Raw genomic sequence first — 16,922 nt, 5'->3', positions numbered from 1 at the left:
CTGGAGGGCTGCTTGCCCTACGCGGCAGGCGGGTCAGGCCGCCCCAATTATAGGGCGCGGATGGGGTGCTGGGTCCTGCCAGAGGGCGCATGCGCTGGAATCAGCGGGGCTAGGGGAGTAGGTGGACATGCACCCTCCTCTCAAGCTCCCACCCAGATTCTGTCCCCGCCACACGATCGCTGTGCAAGACAGTGCATGAAGTTTTTTTTTGTTTGTTTTAAATGCATTTTAATAGGCACTGTCACGGAACCCTAACGAGGATAAGCAGCCTGAGGTAAGAGCTAAAAGACCAAGAACTGGAAAGTCTGCGTGTCTCCATCCCTTGGTGATAAGGCAGAGAGTGCTTTGCTGTAAGTGTTGTGGCGGGCGCATATAGCATGCGAATGAAAAGGAAAGGGACCCTGGAAGAAGGCCTCTGAAAAGGGTGGCACATAGGGATGGATGAAGGGGTCGCAGTCAGCCCCCCAGTTGGAATATAGTTTTTCCTTCCAAGGAGAAAATGTATGCGTATTCTTTATAACTTTTTAAGAGATCCAACACACATGGGGCAGCTGGGTGCCTCAGTCCGTTAGGCGTCAGACTCTTAGTTTCCACTCATGTCATGATCTCAAGGTCCTGAGATCGAGTCCCACACAGCGCAGAGTCAGCTTGTGATTCTCTGCTTTTCCCTCTCCTCCCCCCTCTGCCTCTCTTCCACGCTCACATATTCATTCTCTCTAGAATGAATAAATACCTGAAATAAATAGGGATGCCTGGGTGGCTCAATCGGTTAAGGCTCCCGCTTTTGATTTCAGCTCAGGTCATGCTATCGGGATCAAAAGATAGAAGCCAGGCCGTCGCTGGCTCTTTGCTCAGCGCAGAATCCGCTTGTCTCTCTCCCTCTCCCTCCCCACCATAAGTAAATAAATATCATTTTTAGAAAAGATACAACACACATGGTTCCAGTCCCATCAGTGAGACCAGAAAAATTTTAACCCACCAACGCATGAGTGAGCCTCTAAGGACAGCCCCTAGAGCCCCTAGGGTAGGATTAGCTGGTTATGCCTCCTTGTGAGTGTCTCCCCAGTGACAGAACCCCCAGGGGCAGAGTTGCTAATTACAGCTCATCAGGATCCTTCTAATCCCTAGCAATTCAAACCTGCATCAGTGCCCCCTATACCGAACTCCTCGGTCACTGTGGCCCCAAAACCTCCTGAGGTCAGGATTCCCCCAACTCCTGCATCCGGATTACAAGAACCAAAATCTTGTTCCTGTTGGGTCCTCAAACTCCGATTCCTGGGCCACTGTGCCTGCATAATTCTACTCTGGGATATTCTGCCCCGAATTCTGTCCCCGGGTCACTGTCACCCAGCCCTAACACCCCACAGGCCTCGGCAAATTGCCAGCCTTCCCGCACAAAGTCTCACCAAGTTTGGTTTCCTATGCCCCAGTCTCCCTCTCGCACAACCTGGCCGGGAGCCCGAGGGGGCGTGGTAGCCACGACCGCACCCACCCCCGCCGCAGCCAATCAGCGGTTGCCGCACACCCTCTGAAGCGGCCAATCCGCAGCAGTCATACGGCCCCACCCCCCACCCCCCCACTGGGGAGATTCAACCCAAACTGGGCCCCGCGCCCCTGAGGGAATCCAGGGTACGTTCCTTCCCTAACTGGGGAGTCCACGCCCCATGTTTCCTCCTCCCACAAACCCAGGAGTCCAGGATCCCAGCCCCTCCTCCCTCTGACCAAAGGACTCTCAACCCTTGCTGCTGCTTCCCACAGAACTTCTGGAACCCGCCACCCTCCTATTCCACAGCCAGCGAGCTCAAAACTCCATTCCCTTAAGGACCTAGAATAACGAGGAGGCCCTTTTGTTTCACCTCCACTATTATCTCCTAATAGGGTTTAATTTTTTCTTCCCTGCGGGCCTTTGTATTAGCTAGGGTAAAGCCGACCGGCAATACCTCCCCAGGAGCCTGCTGCAAGGCCTGCCGGGAGTTGTAGTCCCTCAGGTCGAGGCTACGCGTGGGAACACCTGGGACTGGGAGCGCAGACGCCGTCCTTGAGTGGCAGAACTCGAGGATGGAAATAATTGTCGTGATACCCTCCTTCTCCTGGCTGCAAACTGGTTTTATGGGAACTCGCGGGGTGGTTTGGCACATTGGTAAGTGGAGTTAATGTCTAGAGTTGGGGTCTGTAGATGGTAGAAGCTGAAATCTGGGATACTGAGTTTGGGGTGGGAGTCCTAATCAGGAAGGCCCGCGTGGAAATTTAGGAAATCAGGAAGGGATGGTGGGGGGCTCCACGGGGGTGCCCGGAATGGCCTTGCGCCCATACCCCAGCTCTGCACCCCCAGTCACAAACAGCTCAATCCCGGTGCAGAAATTGGCTTCCGAGGCCAGGAACACGGCAGCGGCCGCCACGTCGGCTGGCTGGCCCATGCGGCCCAGGGGCTGGGGAGAGACCGGAGGCAAAGGAGAACACGTGAAGCACCTGGTCTGGCTGCCTTGCCCTAAGCCACTCCCAAAGCACCTGGACGGGGCACCCACCCCTACCTGGGCCAGGGTGCCCTCTAGGATTGTGGCGGCAGGGTCAGGCGTGAAGGCTGCCAGCTCCTCCCACAGTGGGGTCCAGATGTTTCCTGGAGAAATGCTGAGGAAGGGAGAAGAGGGGGTCAGGGATGGGTGCCACCAGCGTGGCCTCTGGGGCTCACTTCCAGCCCCCCCCAGCTAGAGCTGCTCACCAGTTGACCCGGACGCCATATTGACTCTCATCCAGGGCCAAGGCTTTGGTCATGGCTGTTACTGCCCCCTGCAGAAGATGATTTGGAAGCAAAGTTCAGTTCAGGGAAGAGAAGGTTCCTCCTGTTCTCTCCTCCAGCAGCGGGTGTCAAGTTGGGGCATGAGAACAGAGTAGTCATGCCTCGGGGCTGAGGTAACTGGAGGGCCCAGCAGGGAGTGAAGGAAGGGGCAGGGTACCTTTGTGGCCACATAAGGAACCGCCTGGACCTGGCCAATGGCCCCCACCAGACTGGAGATGTTGATAACGTTCCCCCGGCTCTTCCGCAGGTGGGGTAGGGCAAGCTGGGGAGACAGAAGGCAACGTCAGCCACGCGGCCCCTTGGTTCCACCAGCCACACCAAAACACATCCTGATGCTTGCTTGGGTCAATGGCCATTGCCCTGGCACGCTCACTAGCGGATCGCAGTGCCTAGTGGGGACAGCATTCTAGAACTCCAGAGAGGGCCTTCACCGGTTTGCCCCAGGGTCTCCGGGTCTGGTTAAGGAGTCCCTCCATGTCTGGAAGGCATTTTTCTCCATGTCTCCTCTCCTACCTCCCTCCCTCCCCTTTGTGTCCCTCACCCTCTCCCCGACCTCCCTCCCCACCCCAGCCCGGCCTGCCCCCCTTTCTCTAGGTCTCTGTCTCCCCCCTCTAGGTCTTTGTATGTTACTCTAACTCGTGTCCAGATCAAGACAGGAAAATGCAAGATGGCTGTATATTTTGCAAAAATGGGAGGAAGCTCTTTTATCCATAAGGGGAAGATAGTCTCTCTGAACTTTAGGGAGAACTCTGTGGTCAGAACGTAATGTGGGAGACCTTCAGGAAGTGCACCCATTTTTACCAGCTTCTCCCCTGCAACTCTCTGGCTCTCCAGAGGTCCCTAAACTAATTCTTCCTCCCTCTCCTCCCTTCCTCTGTCTCTCAGCTCTTTCACTACTCATGACCTTGAATAAATTCAAATCCTATCCTTCCCCTCACTTTCTTTTGACAGCTGAGCTGGCCGGTCAAGACCTGTTCCTGCCACTAAATATTAATGAATGCAAGCAGGCTCCCCTGGGGGTTTCCAGAGTGGGAATTGAAATTCCCTCCCTCTCTGGGTCACCCCACCAGCAATTTTAAACTTTCTCTGCTCCCTTCAAAAACAGCCTTCACCTTTTCTGAGGACCATGTCTTCAAACATACCCTGCGTGTCCCAACCTCAGGGCCTTTGCATTTGTGGTTTCCTCCGTCTGGAGTACTTTTGCTCTGATACACATGGGACTCACTCCTAGAGTGACCAGTCACTCATCTGCCCAGCACCGAAGGGTTCCTGGGGACATGGGATATTCAGTTCACTTTCATGGCTCACCTGGGACAATCCTGGGTAAACTGAGATCCTCAACAATTCCAAATCTCATTCAGATGTCACATTCTCAACGAGGCCAACCCTGACCATCCTATTTATTAATTTAAAGATTTATTTATTTGAGAGAGAGAGAGAGAGCGCACAGAGGGAGAAGCAGACTCCCTGCTGAGCGGAGAGTTGGATGCGGGGCTCCATCCCTGCAACCTGAGATCCTGACCTGAGCTGAAGGCAGACGTGTTTAACTGACTGAGCCACCCAGGTGCCCCTGAATTTATCTATTATGTGCCTGGCCCTGTTGTCAGCTCTTCACACAGATTAGTTCATTTAATCCTCAGGACAATCCTAGAAGGGATGTCCATAGCTCCTTTTTCCAGGTGAGGAGACTGAACAGGTGACCGAGGCTCTGAGGGTCATGTGACAACTGTCAGAGCCAGTATTTCCACCCACAGTGAGCAGAGACCAAAACCCACAACCACAAAAAGAATTTCTGACAATCTAAGTCTTACGAACTTTAAGATAGGGGCGCCTGGGTGGCTCAGTGGGTTAAAAGCATCTGCTTTCAGCTCGGGTCATGATCCCAGGGTCCTGGGATCGAGTCCCACATCGGGCTCTCTGCTCAGCAGGAAGCCTGCTTCCTTCTCTCTCTCTCTCTGCCTGCTTGTGATCTGTGTCTGTCAAATAAATAAATAAAATCTTAAAAAAAAAAAAAAAAGAACTTTAAGATAATATGAGCACGAGTGCCATCATTATGTAGGCACTAGGGGGGTTGACTCCTCCAACCTCTCCCCGGGGACTGACTCCCTCCCATCGCCCCCCCATTCCTTTCTTTCCTCCCCCTTATTGACCTTGGAACCGTCCTCCCTCAGCCTGGGCCTTGCGCCTCCCCTCCTCCAGGTACTGCCCCTGCCTTTTCTTTCCTTTTTTTCTTTTTTTTTTTTAAAGATTTTATTTATTTTTTGACAGAGAGAGACACACATTGAGAAAGGGAACAGAAGCAGGGGGAGTGGGAGAGGGAGAAGCAGGGAGCCTGATGCAGGGCTCGATCCCAGGATGCTGGGGTCATGACCTGAGTCGAAGGCAGATGCTTAATGACTGAGCCACCCAGACACCCCTGCCTTTTCTTTCCTAAACCTTCTTCTTGCCCAGCCTTATAACTCCCTCCCCATCCCCACCCTGCAACCGTGAGGTCCCTAAGGACCGCACAGGTTGCATGATATGGGTCATTCGCCACCCTTCTCCTAGCACTGGGCACACAGCTAGCACTGAATAAATATTTGTCCCACACTCCCTGCGGTCCTTTTCTCAACCCTCCCACACACGTTCTTTGGCTCATAGCCCAAACCCCACCTCCAAGGTCACCTAGCACCTCCTCAGAGTAGCCACATCAAGGATGCACTGGAATCTTACTGGCCTGCCCTTCCCTTCTCGCCCTCCCTCCCTTCGGACGCCTGACTGTCCCAGGGAGCCTGCAGCCTTGCTCTGGCCTGACTCCATTTCTCCTAAATGTTGGGGTTCCTGGGTCTGCTTCTCCCTGAGATCTGCCAGGGGAGCCCCTGCTTTGCTGGTTTCCCATCAGTGTATGCTAAGTCTCCCTTAGAACCACCTTCTGGAGCTCCCCTGCCACCTTTGGGTCCCTCCATCTCTGAAGTCTCCAGGATAAAACTCACTCCGTTGTCTCCTCCTAGAATCTGCCTTTCTTCCTGATTTCCAGCCTCAGACCTGGGGTCTACTCACATCCAGCTTATCAAGCCAGAGAGGTGAGAGCCTTCTGGAGCCTCCCTCTCCCTAAGTTCTCAAATGATCCCTCATCAAGCCCTGGCCATTGTGCCTTCTAAGGATCTAAGGACCTCCAGAATCTCTACAATTGTCTCCCCCTCATTCATTCAACAAACATTAACGGAACACCTCGTATGTGCCTGGTACTGTGGTACATCAACAGGGATACCACAGGAAACAAGACCAAAACTTCTGTCCTCACAGAGCCCAAGATCTGGGGAGGAAGCAGCAATAAACAAATAAAAGAGTATAATGGAATGTGCTAGAGTGTGGTCAGGGAAAGTAGAGCAAGATGAGGGGAATGGGAGTGTTGGGCTGGGTGCAGCTGCAAACCCAGATATGAACTGTGGGGAGGTCTTGAAGAAGCCTGGACCTGGGCCAGGCAGAAGGAAAAGCATGTGCAAAGCCTTGAGGCAGGACAGAGCTGGTGCGCTGGCACAAGGTCACAGTGGTGGGAGGAGAGATCAGAGGAGGAACCAGGGCCAGACGATATGAGGCTGTGAAGGCCACCTCTTTTTACTTGCACAAATGCCAGTCTCCTAATACTGGTTTTCCCACTGCCACACTCTGTCTTCTGATTTGTTCTGCAGACAAGAGCCAGAGTGATTTTTTTTTTTTTAAAGTAATCTCTACCCCTGACATGGGGCTCGAACTCATGACCCTGGGATCAAGAATCGGGTGCCCTACTGACTGAGACAGCCAGGCGCGCCCCTTGAGTGATCTCTTAATATTAATGATCTGTTAGCATTTTTTTTATTAAAGCTTTTTTTTTAAGATTTTATTTATTTGACACAGAGAGAGAGAGATTACAAGGAGGCAGAGAGGCAGGCAGAGAGAGAGGCGGAAGCAGGCTCCCTGCCCAGCAGAGAGCCCGATGCAGGGCTCGATCCAAGGACCCCGAGATCATGACCTGAGCCGAAGGCAGAGGATTAACCCACTGAGCCACCCAGGCGCCCCTCTGTTAGCATTTTTTATTTTTTTTTTATTTTATTTATTTATTTATTTATTTATTTTTAAAGATTTTATTTATTTATTTGACAGAGAGAAATCACAAGTAGATGGAGAGGCAGGCAGAGAGAGAGCAGAGAGCCCGATGCGGGACTCGATCCCAGGACTCTGAGATCATGACCTGAGCCGAAGGCAGCGGCTTAACCCACTGAGCCACCCAGGCGCCCGTGTTAGCATTTTTTAAAAGATTTTATTTATTTATTTATTTTGAAAGAAAGAGAGCAAAAGAGAGAGGGTATGCATGCATGTGTGGTGGAACTCCACACCTAGTGCGGAGCCCAGCAGGGGCTTCGACCTCATGACTGTGAGATCATGACCGGAGCCAAACCAAGAGTCAGAAGCTCAACCAACTGAGCAACCCAGGCGCCCCACAATCTGTTAGTATTGATGGTATCACATCGCTTCCTTGCTCAAATACCTTCCACGGCTCCCTATTGCACTTGAGAGGAAGACCAGACACTTCAGCATGGCCCTCGGGTCCCCATATGATCTGCTCCCCCAACGTCTTCCTCACCCCTTGGCTTGCAGGACTCAGCCTCTCCACAGTGCCCAGCCTTCTGTGGCCTCTGTGGCTCTCGAAGGCCAGGCCTTCGCATCAGCTGTTCCCTCTGCTAGGAACACTTGGACCTCAGTTGTAGCCACATCAAGGACCCCTTTGGACTATGGTACGTCTGGATCTCCTCCCCTCTTCTCCCAGCCTGGAGAGTCAACCCCCACCACCTTACCCCACTCTCTAGTCAATGCTATTCATTTTTCACTTACACTGGGAAGGCCACCCTGAAATTACTTAAAAATAAAATTTGGGCGCCTGGGTACTCAGTCAGTTGCGCATCTGCCTTGGGCTCAGGTCATGATCCCGGGGTCCTGGGATGGTGTGCTGCATCGGGCTCCCTCTCCCCCTGCTCCCTCTCTCTCCTAAATAAATAAATAAAATCTTTTTTAAAAAAAAGAATTCTAATAATCTGAATAAGAACTCTGGATTACCCAAGACCACGGTGTCAATGTTAATCTTACTGTGACTGCATGAGAGAATGTTCTTGTTTTTAGGAAATATTCCCCAGATTTGGGGGGGGTGAATGGACATCAGACACCTTAGGAGACATGAATGGACGCCTGCAATTTACCGTCAAACCAAGAGGCAGAAAAATAAAGCAAACAGAGTACAATATGAGCAACGAGGAGTCTGGGTATACAGGCGTTCTCTGTACTATTCTGACAAGATTATATGAGTCTTAAACTATGTCAATAACTATAAGTAAACATTTAAATTATTGGTAGTATTTGTGAAGTTCCTACTGATGAAATTATAGGATGTCTCGGTAGGAGGTGGCAGAAGGCAATGGATAAAACAATTTAATAAAACGCTTCTAATTGCTAAGCTAGAGGCGTGGATGGGAGATGAGCCTCTTTTATTCTTTTTTTTTTTTTTTTTTTTTAGAGATTTTATTTATTTAACAGACAGAAATCAGAGGTAGGCAGAGAGGCAGGCAGAGAGAGAGGAGGAAGCAGGCTCCCTGCGGAGCAGAGAGCCCGATGTGGGGCTCGATCCCAGGACCCTGGGATCACGACCTGAGCCGAAGGCAGAGGCTTTAACCCACTGAGCCACCCAGGCGCCCCAAGCCTCTCTTATTCTTAAAACACATCTGGGTGATTACAATCCCCAGGACATTTGCACAGTCTTTTTTTTGGTAAATGAAACACTCTTTGGCCTAGTTCTCCACTTCCCTTCCTCCCACTCAGGATTCAGCTTAAAGCTCACCTTTTCCCTTCTACTTCTGCCAAGTTTCATCTGCCCCATGTATATTTCTGTGAGCTTGACCTGAGTGGGGTAGATTACTGGAAACAGAATGGGGCAAAGTTCACGAGAAGCCATAAGAATGTGCAGATAGTAAACTGTGCCAGGCATGTTCTAAGGGCTTTATGGGTATTTTATCCTCACACAATTCTCAGGAACAACCCAGTGAATGAGATGCCATGATAAGCTTCATTTCTCACAGGAGAAAACCGAGGTGTATCAAATAAATAAACAAAATCTTAAAAATTTTTTTTTTGAATTCCCATGTCTTTTTTATTTTTTTAATTTTTTAAAAAAGATTTTATTTATTTATTTGACAGAGAGAGATCACAAGGACACAGAGAGAGAGGGGGAAGCAGGCTCCCCGCTGAGCAGAGAGCCTGATACAGGGCTTAATCCAGGACCCTGAGATCATGATCTAAGCCGAAGGCAGAGGCTTAACCCACTGAGCCACCCAGGTGCCCCTGGTATGTCTTTTTTAAATAAAGATTTTATTTATTTGACAGAAAGAGACATAGCGAGAGAAGGAACACAAACAGGGGGGTGGGAGAGGGAGAAGCAGCCTTCTAGCCAACCAGGGAACCCAATATGGGGTTCGATCCCAGCCTGGGATCATGACCTGAGCTGAAGGCAGAGGCTTAATGACTGACAACCCAGGCGCCCTAACAAATAAAATCTTTTAAGAAAAATAAAAAATAAATACTGGGCACTGAAAGATTATATAATAATTACGTATATAATATTTAATTAGATATATACCCTCTTTGTGGGCTGTGGTATATGTCTTACCATATACAGGTGAACACAAGTGAGGGCTAGGAGTGAGCGTTCATGGGTTGAACAAGGGCACCCAAATGCCCAGAAACATTTCACCTGGAACTCTGGTGTGACCTCAAAAACAGTGCCTGAGGGCCGCCTGGGTGGCTCAGAGGATTAAAGCCTCTGCCTTTGGCTCAGGTCATGATCTCTGGGTCCTGGGATCGAGCCCCGCATCGGGCTCTCTGCTGGGCGGGGAGCCTGCTTCCCCCTCTCTCTCTGCCTGCCTCTCTGCCTACTTGTGATCTGTCAAATAAATAAATAAAATCTGAAAACAAAACAGTGCCTGAGCTTCCTCACACTGGTGACCACCTTCCACCCAGGCCCGCCCACTCCTGGGGCTCCTCCCTTCTCTGTCTACAATGTCTTTTCCGATCTACCCTAGCTTCAGGCTGGTGAACCCCCAACTGATGACTCCAGGCATCTCCCATCACCCCAGACCCAAGAATCGCAAGGGGACGTGGGCTAAGCACCCCACCCCCACCCAAAGGGTGTCCCGGTGGCAATGGATGGCAACTCAGTTGCTGGCAGTAGGGGCGGGAGACCAATAAACCAAAACCTCCACTCTGTTCTTTCTCGAGTCCACTCCCCCACGTCTAGTCTACAGGGAAATCCCAACGATTCTACCTTCAAAATGGATCGGGAACCAGAACGCTTCCCTACCAATCCACAGCCACTGGCCTGGTTGGATTCAAATCACCTCCTGCCTGGACCACTCTGGGGCCACTGCCTCCGCCCTCACCCCCACCTGTTCCGAAGACAGCCTTCAGCCGAGGTAGGGCTCTGATTCCCACTAATGGCCACTCACTCCGTGGGCTTTAGGTTCAAGTGCCAAAGTACTGTGTGGTGGATAAAGCCAGATAGGCTCTAGGCCCTTTCGTCATCGTTATGCTCTCACCTTCTCCCCTCTCTCCCTTGCCCTGCTTCAGTCGTGCTGGCCTCTCGCTGTTCCTCCTCCGCTTGGAGCAATCCCACCCCAGGGCCTTTGCACAGGCTGTTCTCTGCTGGATCACTCAGGCTCACCCATATCCTTGACTCAAGGATACCTACACCTAACTCAGTCAGTTAAGTGGCTGCCTTTGGCTCAGGTCATGACCCCAGAGTCCTGGGAATGAGCCCCACATTGGACCCCCCTGCTCAGCGAGGAGCCTGGTTCTCCCTCTCCCTCTGCCTGCTGCTCTGCCTACTTGTGCTCTCTCAAATAAATAAATAAATAAATAAAACCCTTTTAAAAAAATGATAAAAATAAAAATAAAATACTCCAGCAAAAAAGAAAGAAAAAGAACAGTAAAGGAAAGCAAAGTAAAGCAGGAAAACAGTAAGAGGTCCATGGGAAGAATGACAGAATGTTGCTAACGGTTGCTGGGTGATAGGTGTGTGGAATTCAGTCCACAATCTCTCTGCTTTGGGGTATGCTTGCAAAATGTCAAAATAAGGGGCACCTGGGTGACTCAGTGGGTTAAGTGTCTACCTTTGGCTCAGGTCATGATCTCAGGGTCCTGGGATCAAAGCCCCTCATCGGGCTCTCTGCTCAACGGGGAGCCTGCTTCCTCCTCTCTCACTTTCTGCCTGCCTCTCTGCCTACTTGTGGTCTCTGTCTGTCAAATAAATAAATAAAATCTTTTAAAAAAATGTCAAAATAAAAAGTTTCGTAGGGGCGCCTTGATGGCTGAGTTGGTTCAGTGTTCCACTCAGTCTCATCTCAGGCAGGTCAGGGTTGTGAGTTCAAGCCTCACACTGGGCTCCACACGGAGCAAGGAGCCCACTTTAAAAAAAAAAAAAAAAAGAAAGAAAGAAAAGGGGGCGCCTGGGTGGCTCAGTGGGTTAAGCGTCTGCCTTCGGCTCTGGTCGTGATCTTGGGGTCCTGGGATTGAGTCCCACCTCGGGCTCCCTGTTCAGTGGGAAGCCTGCTCCCCCCTCCCCCTCTGCCTGTCTCTCTGCCTACTTGTGATCACTCTCTCTCTCTGTCAAATAAATAAATAAAATCTTAAAAAAAAAAAGTTTTCTAAAAGAGTCTTTACACTTACCCATCACCCTTCTGGCCAGCATTTATCACTCCCTGACATTATATTCTATTTACTTGCTCACTGCCTGTCCCCCACTACCAGTCTGTTGGCTGCTCAGGAACAAGGATGTTTGTCCTCTGCTGGGTGCACACGGCGGGTACTTAGCAAATAATTGTTGAATGAATTAAAATGTGCTCTGATGAAAATAAGCAAGCTGTTACAGAGAACAGATATGCACGTGCATGCACACTGGTGCTAGAGAAGCAAGTATGCTTGGGAAGGAGAGGCCCTTAACCAGGAGACCTTTATGGGATTCAGAGGGCAAGATGGGGGAGGTAAAAAAAGCTCTTCGTTCTTCAGAGCTCTTCACAGGGTGGCAAAGCTGTTAATACCTATCACGGATCCCCTGCCCCAACACTTCGCCCCTGTTCCTAATATCCCCCAACACTACCAGCATAGCACTCTGGAATGTTCTGGAAGGTTCCTAAGGGGACTGGGCCAAGTAGCCACACAATTAAGCTTTGGCTGGATGTAGGGATTTGCCCCCACCTACTTGCTGCAAAGAACAGAGTGCTTTTGGAGTCAGGTCAAACCAAGGCAGAGGAAAACTTCTGCTCCGAGAAAAAATGCATCTGAGAATCTCACCATCAGGAGGCCCCCTGGCCTGGCAGCCAGGGCTGCGATCCTCACCTTGGTCAAGGTGTATGTCCCCAGCAGGTTCAGCTCCAGCAGCTGCCTGAAGCCCTGGGCAGAGGTCTCCTCGGGCCACTGCGGAGGTGGGTCTGAGGGTGGGGGACAGAGAGGTGGAGAGAATGAGGGAGTGACACAGAGAACAGGGAATAAATAGAGATATGGCAAGGAAGGGGCACCAGCGGAGGACAGGGGACAGACAAGAGGGTCAGGGATCCTGAAAAGGAAGGGAGGTTGCATAACAGTGAATTAAAAAGCCGCCTCCAGCCAGAGGGCCTGGGTTCCGATATGAGCCCCTGCCACTTCCTGGCTGTGTGACTCTGGGCAAGTCACTTTGCCTCTCTGTGCCTCAGCCTCTCTATCTACAGAAGGAGGATGACACTTTGCTCTCAGGCTTAGAAGTTTCCCAAATCTGGGGTCACCTGAGTGACCCAGTGGGTACAGCACTTGATCCTAGGTCTTGATCTCAGAGTTGTGAGTTCAAGCCCTATGTTGGGCATGGAGTCTACTTTAAAAAAAAAAAAAAAGGAAATTTCCCAAGTCAGCACACCTGGCTGTATGGGTCAGTGGAACAAGTGGCTCTTGACCTCGGGGTTATAAGTTCAAGCCCCCACGTTGGATGTAGAGATTACTTAAAAATAAAATCTTATACTCTATGTTGGCTAACTGAATTTAAATTAAAAAGATAAAAAATAAAGTCTTAAAAGGATTTTCTTTTCATGAGTCCATATGTGTGCCTGACACTTAGTCCCATAACGTATTTGTAAAATAAATAGGAGGAATTGTGGGGAGGGGTTAGGGTTAGAGAGACAGAAAAATCAATGTTCAGAAGAAAAGGATCTGGGAAGATAGAAGACAAGGGGAGGAAGAAAACAAGACGGCAGCCAGAAAGTTGAGGGAATCTTGGATTGTTCTTTCCCAGGGACCCAGAGCTTGTGTCCTGGCTTGCTCAGGGAGCTGTTCAAACATCTTCAGAGAATCCGCCCTGGATCCTCTGTTGAAAACAGCCCCTGCCATTTTCTAGACCCTAATCTTTTTATTTATTTATTTATTTATTTATTTGGTTTTTGGAAGTAAGCTCTATGCCCAACGTGGGGCTCAAAATCACAACCCCGAGTTCAAGAGTCGCAGCCTCCCCTGACTGAGCCAGCCAGGCAGGCTGACTTTGTTTTTATTCATAGCCTTTATCACCACCGGACATACTCGTATATACAGCCAATCCTGTTATTCAAGGCATTACGCTCTATAAAATTCCAATGACAATGAATGAGTGATCATTCATCCACTGCTCCCAAGGGAAATAGGACCTATTATGTAATAAGATGTAAATATTATGGACCAAACGTGTCCCCCGCACCCCCCAAATTCATATACTGAAATCCTAACCTTCGATGTGATGGCACTTGGAGGGGAGGTCTACAGGGGGATTTTCAAGTCCCAAGGATGGACCCCCTTAGAAAACAAACCCAAGAGATCCCCTTGTCCTTTCCACCCTGTGAGGATACAGCAAGAAGCAGGCCCTCCCCAGACACGAATCTGCTGACCTCTCCTCTTCCCAGCCTCCAAAGCTGTGAGAGATCGACCTTTGTTGTTTAAGCCCTCCCGATCTGTGGCACTTCTGTTCTAGAACCCCTAAGACACTATATATTTGTCTGTATGTAGACACCGTATATACATAAACTTAATAGATATTTGCAAATCAGATTAGAGCCTTAAATCCTCAAAACAACTCCTACCAGGACACTCTATTTATTTATTTTGCAAACAAGGAAACAAGGATCAGAAGTGTTAAGCCATTAGCTGGAGGCTACCAGAGTTGGGATGCTAAATCACCCAGACGACCCCAGGGCAGGTCCATCCTCTCAGACTAGCAGGCAGGGGTAGGCCTGGTCTGGGAACAGGTGCTTCGGGCAACTAGGCCTTTTCTCACCACTCCCCATGCAAATCTGCAAATCCCTGGGAAGCAGTGAGGACTGAGGCTAGTGTTACAAAAAAAAAAAATTTGTGTGTGTGAGTTGGTGATTTCATGAATACGGAAACCACAAATGGGGAAACATAACTGTATCCTTTCTTGCCTATTTCCTTCCTCGAGTGTGTGAATCCCAAGAAAGCAAGAATGTTTTTGTCTGTTTCATTCACTGCCTACTCCGCCATCCCCAGGAAAGTACTTGGGACATAGTAAGCGCTCAGTAAATATCTCTTGAATGTACACAGAGAGAAAGGATGGACTAGTATTCGCCATCTTTTTCACCTTTACAGCAATTTAAAGTGGAAAATGCAGCCCAGAGAGGTTGAGCCACTTGCTTAAAGTTGCCCAGCCAATAAGCAGGGGGAGGGTAATAGAAGAGGGTGTCTCTTTGATCACCGCTTTGCTGTATGACCTCAGTATGAACAGTTCACCTCTCTGAGCCCTGGTATACCAGCAGGAGAGATTCTTAGGAAGGGTAGTCATTAACCTGATGGCATTCTCCCTTCCAAGTCACCACACTAAGACCCATAAACTTTCATGCATAAGGATAACTTCATAGTCATCAGCAACGAGAAGGGCCATCCATGTCACTGCATGGATAAGCTAATTGAGACCACAAGATTTCTGGAAGCTGTTTGCCCAAGATGGTTCTGGTAATTACGAGGCTGAGTAGTTCACCTCATTCAATGCTCACAACAACTCTGCAATGATGATGATCGTTACCACCATTCCCATTCTAGAAATATAGGAACTGAAGCATGGAGAGGAGAGGGCACAGGTCTGGAGGCACCCGGCAGGGACGGAACAGAGCAGGACGTAAGCCCAGGAGCTGGGGAATCCCAAAGCTATACTGTCCCATCCAAAGGGAGAGAGAAGGGGATGGGGAAGATGAAGGGGAAACTGAGATGGGGGGAGGAAGAGATGGGAAGCCGGGTTGACAGCAGCGGAGAATGGCCTGTGGGCCTCACAACTCACGGTAGCCAGCGTTGTTGACCACACAATCCAAGCGGCCAAAACGGCGGACGGTCTCAGAAATGAGGGTCTGGGGACAAAGATGTCTTGTAAGTGAGCAGTGCCGGGCACCCAGCCTGGACTCCCAAAAGCAAGGTGGGGAGCGGGAAGCTGGATCACAGCTGAGAGGGGACTCCCCCAAATCACCAAGCATGGCAGGAGAAGAGGAGACAGGAAGCCAGGGCTGCCAGAGACCAGAGGGCGGGTTATATTCACACAGCAGAGAGCTCAGCGGGGTGGGGGACAGAGGGCACATATCAGAGAGACATTGACTGAAGGGAAGGGTTAGACACCCAGAGGCAGGAGAGGAAAACTCTTCCGGAAGGAGGTCCACTGTGAGGAGTTTTTTTGTCGAAGACTCTGTGACAGGCATGACAAAAACCCTGAAGTAGGGAGAGATAAAGAAGAACTTTCCCAGGAGACCCAGAACCTGGCCAGCAGGGAAAGCTTGGAAATGAGGCTGAGCCTAAACCTTTGGGATGAGACAGGGATGAAAATAGCTCACCCTCACATCTTCCTCCCGAGTCACATCACAGAGGAGAAAGACAGTTCCAGCAAGCTCCTGCTCCAGGGCCCGGCCCCCTGACTCTGCAGGGAGGAAAGGGCTGGAGGCCTGGATGCCTGGGTCTGAGGGAGGAGGGGGCTGGGGGCCAGGACTCTTGGGTCTGAGGGAAGAGGGGCTAGGGGTTTGGACTCCTGGGTCTGAGGAAGGAGGGGGTTGGGGGTGAGGACTGAGGGACACTCACCATCTTTGTCACAGAATACTACTTGGGCTCCGCTCTGCACTGAGAATGGAAGAAAAGATTAGCACCCCCTGCACAGACTCTGGCAAAGGCCTCTGCTGCCCTCTTGTGGCCACCTGGAATGGGGGCCCATCTTCCCGAACGTTCCCCTCGTGACCCCAAAGTCTCATGATGATCCTCTAGAGCAAAGGGCAGAAAACTTGACACATATTCTCCCTGGCCACTCCAGGTGCCTGCTGGGGTTCCTGAGTCCCCCATCCTTGGTTCCAGAATAAACCCCAAACCCGCAAGCGCCATTCCCCAACCACCCACCTTGTAGGTATAATAACTGAGACCCAGAGAAAGGGAATAACCATTTCTGGAGACCCGCCAAAAGCTCAGGCCCCAGGGTTATACTGCATACCCCTTCATTAGCATCTCAAAATGGGTTTTAATAAGAACGTTGGCTCCAGCACTGAAGATCCCACGCCCACTAGTTCCCAGGGTCCCTCGTCTGCTAGGCTTCACTATTCCTGAGCAGCCAGACCCCTACTCACCGAAGGCTCTCACGATCCCGGCTCCGATGCCGCGCCCGCCCCCTGTCACAACCACCACCTTCCCGGCATAACGCGTTCCCGTTGCCATTCTGCTTCTGTCTGTCTTTCCTGTCGCTCTTCTGTGCTTCTTCCCACCTCCAAAGTCGGGTGAGGCCGTGGAGCAGAACCATTAAATAGGGGCTGGTCCACGAAGCCCGGCCCTTGGTGGGGGCGTTGCCAGGAAGGCCCCAAGCCTGGCAGCTTGGCCCCGGCCCCCTCCGCCCTCAGACCCAGGAGTCCGGCTCCGCCCCCATCCCCTCCTTCCCCAAAGTCAGGATTTACGGCGTCCAGCCCCCTCCTCCCTCAGACCCAGGAATCCAGGCCCCAGCTCTCCAGGTCAGACCTACAGGTTCCAGACCCTCAGGACGCAGGAGTCCACAACTCTAGCTCTGCCCCGAAAAGACCCCGCGTCACAACCCCAAACAGACAGA

General features: G+C 50.8%; 1 protein-coding gene across 2 annotated transcripts; it reads right to left on the bottom strand.

Annotated features, from left to right (window-relative positions):
- Nucleotides 1-1,988: 1,988 nt before the first annotated feature.
- HSD17B14 (hydroxysteroid 17-beta dehydrogenase 14) lies at nt 1,989-16,696 on the bottom strand. 2 transcript variants are annotated; one of them, XM_059381609.1, is made up of 9 exons: nt 16,453-16,678; nt 15,920-15,958; nt 15,679-15,761; nt 15,138-15,204; nt 12,194-12,285; nt 2,955-3,059; nt 2,720-2,787; nt 2,532-2,628; nt 1,989-2,429 (listed from the first exon to the last, which is right to left on the bottom strand). In XM_059381609.1, the coding sequence occupies exons 1-9, from the start codon at nt 16,538-16,540 to the stop codon at nt 2,256-2,258; spliced, it is 813 nt and encodes a 270-aa protein (XP_059237592.1). In that variant the 5' UTR covers nt 16,541-16,678; the 3' UTR covers nt 1,989-2,255. The 2 variants fall into 2 exon arrangements, with proteins under 2 accessions (XP_059237592.1, XP_059237593.1); XM_059381610.1 differs by lacking the exons at nt 15,138-15,204; nt 15,679-15,761 and having other exon boundaries at nt 16,453-16,696.
- Nucleotides 16,697-16,922: the final 226 nt, after the last annotated feature.

This window comes from Mustela nigripes, chromosome 17 (assembly GCF_022355385.1).
Source record: "Mustela nigripes isolate SB6536 chromosome 17, MUSNIG.SB6536, whole genome shotgun sequence".
Lineage (NCBI taxonomy): Eukaryota > Metazoa > Chordata > Mammalia > Carnivora > Mustelidae > Mustela > Mustela nigripes.
The sequence above is the reverse complement of the archived record's forward strand: the minus strand, read 5'-3'. Positions and strand labels throughout refer to the sequence as shown.

What these genes read in the sequence shown, in the direction of transcription:
- HSD17B14 (XM_059381609.1), bottom strand. Translation starts at nt 16,540, where the DNA reads ATGGCAACGGGAACGCGTTATGCCGGGAAGGTGGTGGTTGTGACAGGG. An exon ending in CGGGATCGTGAGAGCCTTCG is followed by an intron (nt 15,959 to 16,452) that starts GTGAGTAGGGGT and finishes TTCCATTCTCAG; the next exon opens with TGCAGAGCGGAGCCCAAGTA. An exon ending in CTCGGGAGGAAGATGTGAGG is followed by an intron (nt 15,205 to 15,678) that starts GTGAGCTATTTT and finishes CTTTGTCCCCAG; the next exon opens with ACCCTCATTTCTGAGACCGT.